Source organism: Stegastes partitus, unplaced genomic scaffold (genome assembly GCF_000690725.1).
Source record: "Stegastes partitus isolate 25-593 unplaced genomic scaffold, Stegastes_partitus-1.0.2 Scaffold528, whole genome shotgun sequence".
Classification (NCBI taxonomy): Eukaryota; Metazoa; Chordata; class Actinopteri; family Pomacentridae; genus Stegastes; species Stegastes partitus.
Window position 1 is genome coordinate 34,762 of NW_007578259.1, and position 16,713 is coordinate 51,474.

A 16,713-nucleotide genomic window follows, 5' to 3' on the forward strand; every position below is an offset into this window, starting at 1 on the left:
AATAGCAATAATATTAATTGATGCAAATTTGATCATATCACTGCGTTCAAAAGTTAAACTTTATTTATGCTCTTTTTCTTTCTTTCTTTCTTTCTTTTAAAAAGCTATTGTGATCATATTTAAACAGAAGATTTAAATCGAAAACCAAATGAGACTTTTGCGCAAAACCTTTTGCACATTAATTACAGGCGGATATTCTCAACGTGTGTTTGCGGATTGTTTTGCATAAAGTCAGAGAGCATTCAGCTGGTTTAAAATTGAATTTAATTTAAAGCGTATATTCAATTTTACTGGCAGAACAGACAAAGAGCAGCTCAGTTCTTATTGAAATTATATTTTGGCACAGTTTTTCTTCGCAAGATTCAAAGTTCATCAAGAACTAGAAACACTTTTCTCTCTCAAAGCCTTTAAGCTTCTGGAAATAAAACGGTTTGGATGCAGCGGACTGAAGCTCATTCTGCTTGTTTAAAGCGAGAATGTGCCTCTTATTCTTATCATTAGGTTCGTCTTTGAAAATCTGCCACACAAGCTGTCATTAATAATCAGCAGAAATAAAACGAGTTTCTGTCACATTCTGTGCTCTGGATTTAAACTCTAGTATAGATTATTTTTATTTTTAATTTCTTAAACTCGATTCTAATATCAAAGCAGCTCTTGTGCGCCTCAGACTGAATCATTGGCACAGACAGTGACAGACTGTGAGCTGCTCCAAGGACAGACAAGGCGTGCAAAATTACAATTTAACCATAATGCGCACAAGTCCAGTTGCGCATGAACAGACGTTTTGTGGCAGCTCACGGGCCTTTCTGAGCTCCACCAGCGTCCATCTCAAACTGCTGCACTTGGAAAGTAAATGTAGTTGTTGCAGATGAAAGTGAACAAATCATTTAAAACAATCAGTCCCTGAGGTAAAGGCCAATCAAACTGTGTCCGGGATCACTCAGGCCACGCGTGGCATCATTTTAACTTCATGCATTTTCAAATAGGACATATTGGTGCATTTATTTATGCAGGTATTTAGAACAGTGGAAGTACTGGTTAGAATGGTTTGCCTACTTGCTCACTATTTTCCAAATGTAGGCCAATATTTACAGATGTTCAGTTTAATGGGGCTGATTTTGAGAATGGAACACTCCTGTTATTGTTTTAATTTCATTTTTACGCAACTAACATTAAAGTATTTTTCTGCAGTGGGTCTCTTTGAAGCCCCTCAGGGAGCTCGGAGGTCAGCGGACCCGCTCCGGGAGCCTCTGACTTTGCTTGTTCCACTGTGCCAGACATTCCTGTACAGCAGCCAGAGCAGCGGGACTCCTCCCCTCCACTCAGAAACCCGGAGCACGTAGCAACAACTGAGCCAATGTGCTCCACCACGATCCGTCCTACCGACTGCGGTGCCTGGCAACAGAAAAAGACGTGATGACGTCCTCTCCAGATTGCGTATTATGGGATGTGCGGAATTAAACAACCCGAAGAGGACGAGGGGAAGCCAAAAATAATAAAAGAGACAGAAATAAACGAGGTGCATGGTGAATCATGGAGCTCTCGGCTGTTGGTGAGAGCGTCTTCGCAGCCGAGTCCATCATAAAACGGCGAATCAGACGGGTACTCGCTGTTTTTCAGCCACAGGCTGAGTCTCTACACCTATTACGCAAACATGTGTCTGTGCATGGCCGACAGGCAAGTTCTCTGATAACCTGAATCTATTACGGATCTGTTTTGCAGGGTCGTTGGGAATATCTCGTAAAATGGAAGGGCTGGTCTCAGAAGTGAGTATAATAAGCGAGCAGTGAAGGACAGCGCTCCATCCTGGCCGCTCGCACAACTGCAGCGCCTCAGTCTGTCCTTCCTCCGCTTCTTGATGTGCTTTTTGAACCATTTTTATGTGCGCTGTGTGCTGCGCTACTGTCTGCGGTCTGTCCGCTGCTTTCTGTGCACCATCATGTGTAAAAAATGTCCGCCTTCAGCCCGCTGCAATGTTTTGAAGTCCACACTAGCGTTAGCAATGGCTGAGTTCCCCATGCGTCACTGTCCGCTACGTAGTGTGGAGCTGCAGCCCACGCACAAAGATTGCTGTGATATAAAGTGTTCCAGCGCGTGTGCGCGCCCTGACAGGTGATGTGGTTGTGAGCAGTTCTCGTGTCGCTTGTCGTGCCGCAGGTACAGCACCTGGGAGCCGGAGGAAAACATTCTGGATGCGCGCCTCTTCGCTGCCTTCGAGGAGAGGTGAGGGTTTGACAACGCAGCAGTAGGCCTCTGTGTGCACGAACGAAATGGCACCGCGCGCTCTGCAGCACAAAATGTCCATTTAAATAAGTCATTTAGTCTGGATTTTAATCTGTGAAATTCTCTTAATGGGAGCGAGACCAAGCATCAGGTAGACGAGCTGCCTTCTTTTCATCCACAGAGAGTTTTTTAATCTGCAGGTCTGCTTCACTCGTTTCATTTTAACTTATTTCTCATTAAATCTGCTGTAAATTGCTCAAATCTCGCTGCTGTAACATTTGGCCCACATGTTGCAAAATAGATTTTTCGATTTAATTATTGACTTAAAAAGAAAAAAAAAAACTTTCAGTGTGCTGTGATGATCCTTTGAATGATTGTTTTTATTCATCAGGGAACGCGAACGGGAGATGTTTGGGCCGAAGAAGAGGGGACCCAAACCCGAGACCTTCCTCCTGAAGGTAGGTGCATGTTTCCATTTGTCTGGTTTCCGTTTCAGTTCGTCGCTTTTCTGAATCGAACCGAAGATGAATCACTCGCAGCTCCGGTTTTATTAACTATGAAACTTTTGTATTGCGGTTCAGATTCAAGTAAAACTAGTGGAATGACAAACGAAAATCTCTCCTTTCCAGCGTGATTTTGATGTGGTGATGTCGGGCACAGCTTGTACATTTCAAGCATCCGCAACACAGAATATAAACGATTCTGTGTGTGACTCATTTTCCTTTCATCGCCTCGAATTCCTTAAAAACGGACCAACTTTAGGACGAGGCCTTGAACGGATGTCCAGCTGCTTCTCTTAAACCTTGAAATTTCCTCCAGAGACTTGAAATGTTCATCTCTGGGAAGCCTCCTCCTCATAAACGTTATTTGCTCTGTCCTCAGGCCAAAGAGAAAGCCAAAGAAAAGACGTATGAATTTAGAAGAGAGGCTCCCAGAGGAATCCAGGTCTGCTACCCCATCCCGGAGCCGGTCATCACACCGAGGGCCCGCGAGGGTTTACGCACCGTGGTTCCCACAATCTTCCCACCGAGCGCGATCAACAGGGGGGAGAGCGTCCACGTGGGACCGCCAGAGCCAGAGAGGAGGCCCAGAATGACTCCTCCAGCTCCTCTGACGGCCCAGGAGCCTCTGCGCTTCCCTAAAAAGAGGGGCCGCAAACCGAAGCTGCATCTGCACTATGATAAGGATGATGGGAGCAGCTCAGCAGAGCCGGAGGCCAAACGGAGCAGGCTGCTGGAGGAGCCGCTGGCACACGGCCTCTCCAAGATGTCCCAGCGTCTGCACCACCACCACCACCATCACCACCACCACCACGGAGAGACGTCGGACCACAGCCTCGTCCAGCTCACCAAGAGGTTCCAGGAGGAGACCACCATCACACCCAAACCCAGCAGCGGCCAGAGGAGCACGGGGGGCGCGGGCTTGTCTTACAGCTGTGCGTTCAGTCCAGATGTGCGTAAAAGTGACCAGAGGGCGCACAGGACTAACTGTCTGAGCAGGATGTATATCCCGCAGCCCGGTAAGCTCAAACACCGCGGAGGCCACCGGAGCCACCAGGTGACGGAGTGCTGTCCGGCCCGGGAGCAGCCTGCAGTCATCTCCTCCTCACAGTCCATCCACGACTCATCCGCGCGTCCCGCCTCGTCCTGGAGCCCATGTTTCACCAACCTGGACACTGTGACCGTGACAGACGTGACCATGAACTTCCTGACGGTGACCATCCGGGAGAGCAGCACGGACGAAGGCTTTTTCCGAGACAAAAGATGAATATTTGCTGTAGCTCAGAGGAGTCTAATATATCCTGAGGTAAATGTTTAACAAGTTACTAACAGACAAGTCTACTGTAATACTATATTTTTTCTATGTAACTTTCAAACGTGTATATACAAATATTTAATACGCTGCTGAGGAAATTAAAAAGTGTCATTGTCAGTTTATGGAGTCTTTTTCATGTCTTCTTCATTTTGGATCTTTTTCTTTTTTTTTTAACTCTTCCAGTGTGAACAGTCCCATGTGATCACAGGCTTCGTGAAATGATCCGAACACTATTTGAAAATTCAGAATATATTTTGACAAGTTGCCTGTCTGCACTCTGACGTGTGGTTTGGTTTCATTGTGGCGCAGTGATGGAATGTTTCTGCGCCTCCTCATGTTCACCAAAACACCACCAAGCATCGAGTGGGAGGTTAAAATAAATACACGGTTTTGTTCACTTAAATTCAATATTGTGAATGTGTCAGAAAGCAAGAAATTATATTTTTTAAAATGTCTTAGATAATCATATTTGACTGCAGGAGGAGATCTACCGCTTCAACGTGTTGGGAGCAGCTGTCAGAACATCGTGTTGCTTGTGTTTGTGCAGTGTTTTGAAAATTCTTCTGATTAAACATTTTATCGTGGACCTGCAGTAACTGTGGGCCTTGAATGGAGACAGGATTTGTGTGCACAAGTCACATTAAAAAGTGATTCTTTCTGGGAGTTTTATGCATGAATTATTCCAACGAAAACAGGGCGTCGTGCAAAGAGAATAAATGTGTTTCTGCTTTTATTTAAAATCTATCATATCTGTTGTATTTTGTTCGTGGAGCCTTCTTGTCCACCTGCAGTGAGCTTCTCTGCATGACAAAAAGTGAAACGTTTCTCCGCCGGTGCAGTTTAACCGACGGAGGCCTGAAAGAAATCCCGGAATTCAGTTGCGCGTATTTATTGGAATTTACAACTTTTGAAAGCAGCAGTTTAAGTCGCTGGACTAAACCTTCAGAAGAGCTGAAACTGTGCAGCTCCAGTGAACTGAATCACGAATTTAAACCTGCAAGCTCACTGGTTTAATTATCACCGCTTTTATCCTCACGGCTGATGTTTGAAACGACTCCAAAGGTCGCGTCCGGCCTCAGAGCTGCACCGGAAGGAGTCAACAGATTTAAGAATTTAACCAAAAGCACAGTAAATGACATTAATATGATAACTTAAAACAACTGGTTCGTCATTTGACTGCTGTGTTCTGCACAGAGTCTGCAGGAGGAACCGCTGACTGTGACCCCGCGTCCTGTTGGATTAAAGCGCAAAATGTGCGCAAATAATCGAATCTCCTGTTTAGTTTTTAACGCGTCTGTGATTTCCAAGAAACATTTTGTTTTAAGATAATGTAGATGTTTTAGCATTAATGATCACCTTGGCCCACTGGGCCTACTGTATATGCAGCATGCAGGCTCCACTGCGCCAATAAGAGGCCGCTTCTTCCAGACACAAAGCCTCCTTTCATTTGACTTCGCTTTGTGTCTCTGAGGCACATGACCCAATCTGAGCATCCTGTAAAAGGACTCCGGCTGGTTTTTTGCTTTCCAAAGGTCGTTTAAACAGAGTGTGAGACGACTCAGGTCATTCTAATATTGAAGCCGTGCAGGTTGAGATTCAAATGGGAAAAGAGGGCGAAGCCCAGTTTCACTAGAAATGTAATTAAAAGAGAAAAACTGCTCGATTAGTGCATCATGAACCGTGTTAAAGTACTGGTACTGAATCCATTCTGAGTGTAATTTCAAACTTGAGTTGGCAACTGTGATTAAAAATGTCAGTATTTCCAATATTTTGATGTTCAGCAGCTCAGACAACATGTGCTCATGAAAGCGTAATTTACGCAAAGACGAAGCCAACAGAAGCTCTGATCTGCCTCCTTCACGGCCTCCACAACCTGAACAGAAGCAGGCAGCAGCTCTGCACAGCGGGCTGACTTCACCTCCACAAGATGTCGCCACCAGCAAGACCTCGACAGGCTGCCGCATATTAGTATTTTTTTGCCCAAAGACCCTGCAGGTTAAAATGAAGCGAAGCTGCTCATCCTGGAAGGTTGAACCATCGACGGAAGCTGCGACGTTCGAGGTCTCTGAGCTACAGCTGCTCCTGTGGTTTGGGCCGTGAGAGCCCGCAGCAGGCTGCATTTCGCCTTCCAGATGTGTGGAGTCTGTGCGCTGCATCATCCCGCCGCTAGATGAAGCTCAAGCACAGGAAGATATTTAGGCTTTTTAAAATTTATTTGTTTTTTGTTTTTATTTTTTTTAGTTCTTCTGAAATGATTTGAATATAAAGATGAGGTTCCTCTTAAAGCCTCCGTGATGTGACATTGAACGTTTTGTTCTTTTACAATCACTTTAACTCAGTTTGATAATTATTTTAAAAACAATCTGTTCAGGTGAATTTATCTGTCGGCTGTGAAATGTCAAGTGTGGCCTAATAAACAGAGTAAATGTAGAATAACACACCCTGGACTGAATGAATTAACGCGCTCTGACGTTAACAGATGGCTGAAGGCTTTCAAACCGATTGTGTCTTTAGAGCAAAGACAAAGAGCTGCAGAGGCCAGCAGCTCCCAACAACTGGATCAGTCCTCATTAGAGAGAGAGAGGGTCTGAGCAGCGCCTCACTTCTCTCTGTTCCAGCAGCCTGGCCACAGCTCCGGACACACCCGCTCTGAGCACACAGTCTGCAGCCATGCACCGCCGTCAGCTTCTCCGTGGATTTTTATCTCTGCGTGGGTGAAATGTGGCCAAATGCGATCATTTTCACGTGTTTTCTGGCTCTTCGGCTGCGCCACTGTGCAGCTGATCTGTGCAACTGGACCGGAAGGTGAGAAGCTTTTCGAATTTTAATATGAAACAACTTTCTGAAGATACTGCAGCATTGTCTACTTTTATGAAGGATTTAAGTTTGTAGTATTTATTTATTTATTTATTAAAGGCGAAATAAATGTTCAACACATTTTCCATGAATGTTTGTGGATCAGTTTTTTTTTTAAAGAGCAGAATTTGAGGGGACAGGATTAAACGTGTTTAATCAATTTGTTACCGACTAATGAACATTTAAAACTGCAGACCTGATGTTTTATTTTAAACGTAGGAAATCTACCAGCATTTAATTCTAACATTTATGTCAGATGTAAAGGACAAACACCACCTAGTTGGGTTTTGGTGAATTTGGCATCTACAATTTGTTCTAAGTTTATGGCTGATCAATAAAGTATTAATAAATAGTTAATTAACCACTAATAAAGCCTTCGTAACGATGGTGTCCCTGCGATACAAAACCTGATCGGACTCCATCCGTCGGTGTTTCCCGCCTCCTCCAGCGGGTTTGCAGCTGCCGTGGACTCGCGGATCGTTCTGCAGGTGCGGCTCCGCTGCACAGAGGGCTCGGTGAGGTGGCTCTACCCGGGTCAGGCTCTCCGGGTGGTCCTGGAGCCCAATCTGTCCTCGTCCCGGCGCACCACCGTCTGCATCAAACCGTCTCCCTCCTTCGGCGGAGCCAGCGTGTTCGTGGAACGGGCCGGACAGCTGGAGCTGTTGGTGCCAGACGGCGGGCGGCCCGACCGCCAGGTGTTCTGTTTCCGCGCAGACGGACCACACAGGCCCGCGCTCTACCTGCAGGCCGGCCCGCAGAGCGACGGGGCCTGGAGCAGACGCACGATGGGCTTCAGATACGAGCTGCTGGCCAACAGGAGCGAGCTGAGCCACGGAGGGCTGAGGGGTGAGTCCGGCTCATGTCAGGCCCGAAGCCTGTTAGAACAACCATGTCGGAGCCACTCGGATCAAACGCTGTTTAGGAACAGTTTGCTGTGAACTGGCTTAATGTTAATTTAACTGTTAAGCAGAAATGTGAGACATGACATAAAAACACTGTATTAAATGGTCCTGCGTTCAAATTGTCTGTAAAACAATGTAAAAGTACAGAAGTGCTGAGAAAGGCCCAAAGTGAAAAGCTGTCCAGTAAGAAGACTGAGACTAAAATCATTACAAGCAGTGAAGCAGACTGTTGGACTGCTGTCAGCTCAGCTCACCACATCCACAACCAGTCCATCCATACTGAGGTTCCTTGTTAGGTAGCTCCCTCTTTCTTTGTCTTTTTGACTCTTTTTGTGACCAATTGAATAATTTGATCAGAAGGTTGGAGAGGAAATGTCTGTCTGGTGGATGGATCTGAAATGTGAAGACAACACAACTGGGTTCACATTAAAGCTCACAAGAGAAACGGTGTGAGAAATGGGCTTTCATGTGAACTGAAACGTCGCGTTTTCAGATTAAAATGTTGGCCTGAAAGGCACAATTCTGACGTTTGAAATGTGGTAAGAGTAGAAGCACAAAGTAGCATCAAATGAAAATGCTTAAATAAAGTGTAAGCACCTCAAAGCTCTCCTTCAACACAGGGGGATGCACTTAGTTATAAAACCAGCTGTCGGTTTCCAGGTTCAGAAAACTCCCTGGAACTAATCAATGAACTGATCTATAAGCTTGAGGACAAAACCATTAATAAGGATATTTAGATGAACTCTGAGTGTTTCATCAGAGTGGCACCAAAAATGCTCATTTAGTTTTAAACCCATTTCTGCAGCAGTTCAAACAGCTGATTCACAGATGAGGCTTGTAGTTCATATTTCCTGGTTTGAAGGGGGAAAAAAGTGGTTATTTAATTACAGACCTCGTCCCTCCGACTGGAGCCGGCAGCTGCTGGTCAGTCTTGTGTTTTGTCTGCTTGTCTGGTTTCCATCAGGGGACAAAGCAGAAGGACGGAGCCGACCGCAGGCTGGCTGGAGGGCACCGGGCCAGCGGGCCTCAATTGAGACTGCAAATACTTTGCAGATTCCGCAAATGCCTCATCATTGTGCGTGTCTGTTTATTAGCATTTATCCATGTGTGCGGTCGATGCCACTGCGCTGATGTCATCCTGCGTCCATAATAGACAGCTGCTGGCTCATTTTGCTCCGTACTGCAGCGTGTTTGACTCCTGCAGCCTCCTGTGTTGGCGCGAGGTCATTCAATTAGGTGGACACAATAGGAGTCAAACACTGGGTCAAGACCAGTGCAGGCTTTTGATCTCCAGGAAAGGAGCAGCATTCCTCCGTCTAACCCGCGGCAGCTCCGGTCTGTGACGGGAGGCGGTGTGAGGGTCAGACTTTAGGTCGGTGAAGTGACCCCCATCTATCAGTCACTGCTCCAGATCTGTAGAGAGCACATGAGTGACAGAGAGAAGTGGGTTCAGTGAGCAGAACACAGCAGATGAGAGTTTCATCTGTAACAGTCTCCATGGCAACAAACATCCTCCTCATCTTCTGTACTGACTGTCTCCCTCTCTCACAGCTTCCTGCCGACCCTGCAACGACACAGAGCTCCTCATGGCCGTCTGCAACAGCGACTTTGGTGAGTGCTCGCGCTCTGTAGACCCGAGATCTGGTGCTGTGCTGTAGAACACGCTGACACAACTCCATACTCAGGTTCTGTCTGACTTCTGCTCAGCTTTCAGTGAGACTCAATTGAACCTAACGAACCAGAAACAAACTGATTTTTCTCACAACGGAGTTTTAGTACATTACATCATTGCTAGTTTTACTTAGATCTAAATCCTACCTCCATGTGGCAAATAACTGAGGAGAGAAAGGGTAAAGACGGTCTGAGGGAGCAGCACCTCGATGCAGAGGAATTCAGACATGACGTAGTTGAAGTAAAGCGCTGTTCTCACTTGTCTCTCTGCTCTGGTGAAGGCAGGTCACTTCTGTGGATTCTGTCAGCTTGAAACTACATTTTGTTCCTTTCATCAGAAGTGCAAAAACTGTGCTTTGTGCATCACATTTCTGTTTCTCCTGCACCTCAGCTGCCATGTTGTCTGAGTGGAGCTACAGAAGAAAGACAAGGAGAGAATAACAAGTCTCATGACAAAATGGTGTTTGACATTTTGCATTTGGTTAAAGAAATAATTATATTGAACAAATTAGAAGCCTCAGGTTGACTTTCCTTAAAATGAAGTTCCCTCAACGTGCATCTAACTTGATATTAGTTGTGGACTTGATCTGGATAAAGTTTATCCAACAGTCGTCCTTTTTCAGTGCGTTTAACTTTACAGCAAGAGGTGTAAATAGCTAAATGCAAACAGGATTTTTCACAGATTTTTCCTTGATTTCTTTAATGTTTGTTGCTTGTTGTCCTTTCAGTGGTTCGAGGCCACATCAGGAACGTTTCTCATGACGCTCGGCGCCAGACGTCGCTGGTGGAGGTGTCAGCAGGGAGGGTTTACTGGCAGCGCAGCGGCGTGTTTGAGCAGCAACAGGCTTCTCCGTCCTGGCGTGGACACATCCACACGCTGCTGCAGTGCCACGTGAAGCCCGGGGACGGAGAGTTCCTCTTCACGGGGTCGGAACACTTCGGGGAAGCTTGGTTAGGGTGTGCCCCGCGATACAAAGACTTCCTGTCCGTCTACCATGACGCCCGGACGGCACGCCGGAATTCCTGTGACTTCCCTTCAGACTGAGGAGGAGTGCTGTCTGAGTCCCTGTGCCAGCCAGGGGAGGCATCCAGCGGCAGCAGAAGCACTGAAATGAAAAGCACATTTGGAGCAGCAGAACAGGGCGAGCAGCAGGGCCTCCTGCACCGAGGCTCAGAGAGGCCCGGCCTTTGTCTGCCTCCGTCGCTGCCCTCCATCCGGGGAGACTGAGGAGGGGTCGGGTTGCTGCTCTCTTTTTGTGTCTCTCGCTGCGTCAACCGTTGTTCACTTTGCTGGCTCTGTGTGACAATTGCCCTACGAACTGAGGAGGGAGGGACGACCGAAGCGCTGCCATTTATTCTCGCCAGTTTGTCTTCGTGAATAGACTTGTGCATGTGTGGCTGTGAAGGTTGTTTCTGAGCTGCTTTATCTCGTGAAATTTAAAATCCTCCTCATTTGTGCTTGAATGTGTTGCGAACTACACATGACATGTGAATTAAATGTTAGTTTTGGCTTCCAAATGTGCTTCTAATTTGAAATAAGTCATCTAAATCCACTGTAAAGATGTAGATGTTTTATTTTTCTTGCAGCTGTAAAATGTTTGCAGCACGCGCTTTTCTCCTTTTCTTTCTTTCTTTCTTAGACAGAAAGCTTGGCATGGCTTTAGTTGGACAAAAAATAAATACATCAAATAGTTTCATCAGCTGCATTCAATATTTTAATATCAAAACTCTCACAGGCAGCCAGCAAAAAGATAACGTATGAAAAGCAAACCTTTAGTCCTGTTTTAATGAACATGAACATCTGACGCGTGGTTTACAATCTGTTGTTTAGAAAAAACTGCTTTCTTTAGGAACTCAGCTCATAACGTGAAAAGGATTATTTTAAACACTGTTACAGATTCTTTAAATAAAATTCACACATATTGTGGTCGGCTCATGAATGTGTCTCATTAAAATGTTTAGAGCGCTTAATTAATGAATGAAAATAGAACTTTCATGAAGTTCTTGAGCTGGACGCGGCCCCTTAAGACTCTGTTCTCTTTTTGATGGGTGGCTTTGTCACGGCCTAAATGAACTCACGCCCCCTTTTCCTCATCATATGCAGCACCGGCTCTGGTTTTCCAGGAGAAAGGGATTTAGTGCTGAAGTGTCCTACAAGCTGATTTTCCTTCTTCATCCATCTACTCCCTCATAATCTGATTCATATGATAATACCAAAGCCCTTCCATAAAATGAAATACAGAATCTCCTGAGCCGGCCAAGGCTCTGAACAGACTGAATCGGGCTTTTCTTTTGGGCTGTGTGGCCCCTGAATCCCGGCCGAGAAGACGAATGGACAGATGTGAGGCCCCCAAAGCCGGGGATCCTCCCCCTCAGCCCCTCCCATAGAGGGGGACAATTAATTGACTTTTAAAGCAACTGCTTTCTGAGCCCATTGCACACTTCTCCTTGGCTGAGCAGGGCTCACAAATTGGTGTGTTGAACTTTTTATGAGGACTAAATAGCTGCCAATGAAAGTGTAAATGACTGCGCGGTGAATGGGGCCCACACAAAGGCCCTGCGGTGACAAGGCCTCTGGCAGACATAATGACTATTGTCACGGCTGCTGTCATCTAGAAACCATCAGGGCTCATGAATCCCAGCAGCAGAGCAGGGAGGAGACACGTCTGTTGCTTCTACTCCACACGTTGTCTTCTCGTACATTTCTGGTTTATTTCACATTATAGTTTGTCTTTATCACTCCTGTTTGTGTGTTATATACATTTACATGTTCTCAGTCCCCAAGAATGACCCTGTAATGTGGAAAAGTTAAATCCACTGCATGAGCAATGTAGTGGATAAACAACACTTCTGACACATTTCAACGCGAATCAAAGCATGTTTCTAGCAGCATCTGTGAATGTGAACATGGCTGAAGAAAGCCAGCCTTCCACAAATGTTTCTCCTCCTGCAGAAGCCCAGTTTGAAGACTCCTCCCTCAGTATTGTCCCCTGAGGCCACCATGTCAAATTTCCAACCAAAATATCGTCTCTCTGCGGCCTTTTGAGGCCACACAATCCTCATCTCTGGGAATTCCAGCAGGCTCTCATGGGGATCGAGTCCAGGAGGGCTCAGCCCGGAGCTGCTGCATGGGGCACCGGCAGGAGTCCGGCCAGGCTGGGGGGTAATTGGTTTATCCCACCGCCTGGCCTGCTTTCCCATGTGGGCCACTGCTGTGGGGAGGCCCAGGGGTACAATATGGAAACAGCGTGAGACCCTCCAGTGCCGAACAGGCATTCAGTGCTGCTGCTATAGAGAGCCGGGACACAAAGCTGAAGCAGAGATGTCCTCTAGCTGTGAAAAGATGTGCCATTTGGTCTTTTTTAAAAACTGGGCAGCATTTGTGGTAGAAAATGGGAAGTAATTGAATTTTGACTAAAGCTTTTTTCTGAATAAATATTCTTCTCAATTCAAAAGGTAGTGAGTCTGAGACGTCTTCTCAAAGCCCAGCTGTCATTATTCCTGCACCTGGTTGGATTTTATAAAGTCAAATAAAACACAGTGGATCACAACGACACCAGCACAATTTATTTCTATGAAGTAGCAACGAGCAAATTTTCGTATATTATATTATGAAGAAGTTCAGAAAAAGAAAGTGAATCATGAAACGAAGCTGAATCAGGACTTTATCTACAATCTATGTGCAAATACAGCAAAACACAAATCAGTGTCTAATCTGAACAACTCGTCTTACTTCTGTGTTATTGAATCATTTGGAAGGAGACACAAGCTGTCTCAGTTTACTGATCATCTCCCACCAGCTGATATTAAATCAACCTGTAAGCATTATGCTGGTCTGTTTCCAATCTTACAAGCTTTGTTTCATAATCAGACACACCTAACATGGCCAAAAACAAACCTAGGCATCATGAATTATGTGAAAAATATCTGCTGTTATTGTAGAGGAGAGAACGTATAAAACACAAACATCTCAGGACAGAGGCTGTATTGTGCCTGAAGAGGAATTTCTACCTAATCTAAGTTCTCATTTCAGAATGAGTCGAGTGTTCCTGTCACCGAGTATTAATCTGCAAGAAACAGAACAACAGCAACACAGTTCAGTCAATAATGAAGCTTACATTTATGTGCAATCAATCAAAATATGGTAAACTTAGGATCATTGGTGGATTGTTACTTACCGAACCAGTGCAGCTGCTATTAAACCTCCTGCGATGGGTCCTAACCAGTAGACCCAGTGGTAACTCCAGTAGTTACTCATTACTGCTGGACCAAAAGCTCTGGCTGGGTTCAGACAGCAGCCAGATACATCCCCTCTGATAAAAACACCAGCGTCACATTATTTATACTGAATTTATGTGATCAGGAATTATTGTACGTCGAGTAAATTACTTCAGATTGCAAAATACCATGAATGCATCTCCAGTAAATTTAATTTCTCTACAAAATACAGTTATTGTATTGAAGTTAGATCCCTCCTTCCTCTCTGGATTCTTTGGGGTGTTCCACTCACCCAGCCAGGATGTTGATGATAACGGTGCAGCCCACCATAAAGGGCACCAGCGGGCTCCTGGTCTTGGTGTTCACGGCCCCCAGCAGCACCACCGTGGTGACCAGGCAGGTCATGGAGATCTCGCCAAACACAGCTCCTCCTATGGGACTGCCTGACTGCAGCAGAGCAAACGCAGCCCCGTGTGCTTTGTTGTACTTCTCTCTGGAGGTCATCAACTGTTGGATGTCATTCAGTTAAATGAATAGAAATGAGACGAAGGTGGACATTAAAACTTTTTTAAAAAGTGGCACCTTTGCCATTGCAGCTCCAAGCACCCCTCCACCCAGCTGGCATGCAAGATATGGGAGCACCAAGTTCCTCTCCAGGCCTCCACACAGATAGACGGCCAGCGTGAACGGGGGGTTGAAATGGGAACCGCTGGGGAGGCCGGAAAAGAGATTCTGAAAATATTGTCTGTAAATGTAGCACTTGTGGCGAGGCGAAGTTCATACATTGTGGACTTTCTCTGTAGCCAGCAAGAAGATCTAGTTTAAGTCAGGTGGAATGATGCTATGTTATGTTGTGAGCAGCAGCAGCAGCAGCAGCAGCAGCAGCAGCAAAAGAATACTGAATCTCCAGAAAAACTGATGAAAAAATTTGTGAAAATAATCACCTGCTCAGATGCACTCAAAGTCATTATAGACTTTGAAATTCTATAAACTAAGAAGAGCATCTTCAATATACATTCTTTAAAGGTTGAAGATGACCCCTACCTATCCCGGCCTGCTGCTCAGAAGCATCCCCACATCATGATGCTGTCACCACCACGCTAGACGTCATGATGCTGCCACCACCATGCTTCTCATCATGATGCTGCCACCACCACGCTAGACGTCATGATGCTGCCACCACCGTGCTTCATCATGATGCTGCCACCACCATGCGTTTCATCATGATGCTGCCACCACCGTCCTTCGTCATGATGCTGCCACCACCATGCGTTTCATCATGATGCTGCCACCACCGTCCTTCGTCATGATGCTGCCACCACCATGCGTTTCATCATGATGCTGCCACCACCACGCTAAACGTCATGATGCTGCCACCACCACGCTAGACATCATGATGCTGCCACCACCATGCTTCTCATCATGATGCTGCCACCACCACGCTAGACGTCATGATGCTGCCACCACCGTGCTTCATCATGATGCTGCCACCACCATGCGTTTCATCATGATGCTGCCACCACCGTCCTTCGTCATGATGCTGCCACCACCATGCGTTTCATCATGATGCTGCCACCACCACGCTAAACGTCATGATGCTGCCACCACCACGCTAGACATCATGATGCTGCCACCACCATGCTTCAATCATGATGCTGCCATCACTATGCTCCATGTTGTGATGCTACTGGCTGAAGATGATCCCTACCTTATCTCAGCCATGCAGGCCACCATGACAGCCACAGCCAGGCCGTGCACCAGAGCTGGCTGAAGCCTCCCTGCAGACTCCACATTCTCTATGACAGAAACACACCCAATGAACACGAAGAAGGTCGTTCCCACCAGCTCTGCCAGACAGGGCTGGAATACCCTCTCAAACATGTTGGGAGGTTTGGCAGGAGGCAGCCTGGACTCCGAAGTCACAAGAGTTGACCCAACTTCTGCCATCTCCATCTGCTCATCAGCCATGAGTGCTCAGTGAGGCAGGAGCTGCAGCATTAACACCGACTGACCTGATGTGTGAATAAAAGACCTGTGATTTGCTGTGTAAAGGTGGAGTTTGGCAGTGATGCCCCACTGACCTGGGAGTGTTGACAGTGCACTTGCTGTGGTAAAAAATATCATGCATTGGCTGAAAAATCTGCAAGCTCTGCGACAACTAGTTAAAAAGTCAACTGATTTTAGTCAATGATTGAAACCTCATAATTTAGAGTGAAGTCATGTTTTCAGTGTCTGGATCTGAAAGGGTCAAAGGCTGTTAGACATGTAAAAACAACAAACAATGCATCGAGTTAAACAAATTAAAACCAAACTACGTGGAAATAAAAAGTTTAAACTCGTCTTTTCTCAGTGAAGATAAAACTGTTTCTAGAGAAGAATGAGAGACAGAATGCTTGTTGTATTTTCATGATCCTGCTGATTTCACTCCCATAAATCCTTTCTCACATAATTATCACTCATTACACGAACAGACATGAGTGTCTTTGAAGAGATGGTGCAGAGTTTGCACACAAATTCTGGTAATACAGTACAAAAAACCCCTAACTGGACCTTTATGAAACGGATCAGAATCTGAATAAACTCAAAGTGTCATTTTTAGCAGTTTGCTGCTGTTACATGCTGATTTGTTTGTACTTAATGGAGCCATGATAAGATAAAATAACTTAAGCATTGCTGTTGGTCATATGACGCAACAAGAGATTGGATTGTTTAGAACAGGTTGTGTTTACTCACCAGTAGGTGGAGATGTCTACAAATCCCTGCTCATGCCTTCAGCAGCTCCTGGGAAAAAGAAAAAAAGACAAAAACACTTTTGTGCCAAAGTGGAAACTGTTTTTTAAACACAATAAGATAAATCAATTAAAAATATACAATGTAAAATAAGTGATTGCATAAATATTCACCTCCTTCAAGTCAATGTTTAGTAGATCTTTGGCCACAGTTACAGCATTAAGTCTCTCAATCAGTTTTGCACATCTGGACACAGTTTTACTCCATTCTTCTTCCCAAAAGTGCTTCTTGTCTTTAA

The 16,713-nt window shown here is 45.6% G+C and overlaps 3 protein-coding genes across 3 annotated transcripts; 2 read left to right on the forward strand and 1 right to left on the reverse strand.

The window, feature by feature from the left end:
* The first annotated feature begins 1,401 nt into the window (after nt 1-1,401).
* Nucleotides 1,402-4,701, forward strand: cbx8a (chromobox homolog 8a (Pc class homolog, Drosophila)). Its single transcript, XM_008287895.1, has 5 exons — nt 1,402-1,602; nt 1,723-1,766; nt 2,158-2,223; nt 2,615-2,681; nt 3,106-4,701. The coding sequence occupies exons 1-5, from the start codon at nt 1,534-1,536 to the stop codon at nt 3,988-3,990; spliced, it is 1,131 nt and encodes a 376-aa protein (XP_008286117.1). The 5' UTR covers nt 1,402-1,533; the 3' UTR covers nt 3,991-4,701.
* Nucleotides 4,702-6,757: 2,056 nt separating this feature from the next.
* On the forward strand, nt 6,758-10,512 carry LOC103361754 (meteorin-like protein). Its single transcript, XM_008287931.1, has 4 exons — nt 6,758-6,843; nt 7,343-7,740; nt 9,348-9,407; nt 10,196-10,512. Exons 1-4 carry the CDS (start codon nt 6,758-6,760, stop codon nt 10,510-10,512), a joined length of 861 nt encoding a protein of 286 aa, XP_008286153.1.
* Nucleotides 10,513-13,012: 2,500 nt separating this feature from the next.
* On the reverse strand, nt 13,013-15,653 carry aqp8b (aquaporin 8b). Its single transcript, XM_008287896.1, has 5 exons — nt 15,394-15,653; nt 14,268-14,394; nt 13,978-14,192; nt 13,646-13,780; nt 13,013-13,534 (listed from the first exon to the last, which is right to left on the reverse strand). Exons 1-5 carry the CDS (start codon nt 15,651-15,653, stop codon nt 13,492-13,494), a joined length of 780 nt encoding a protein of 259 aa, XP_008286118.1. The 3' UTR covers nt 13,013-13,491.
* Between the last annotated feature and the right edge of the window lie 1,060 nt (nt 15,654-16,713).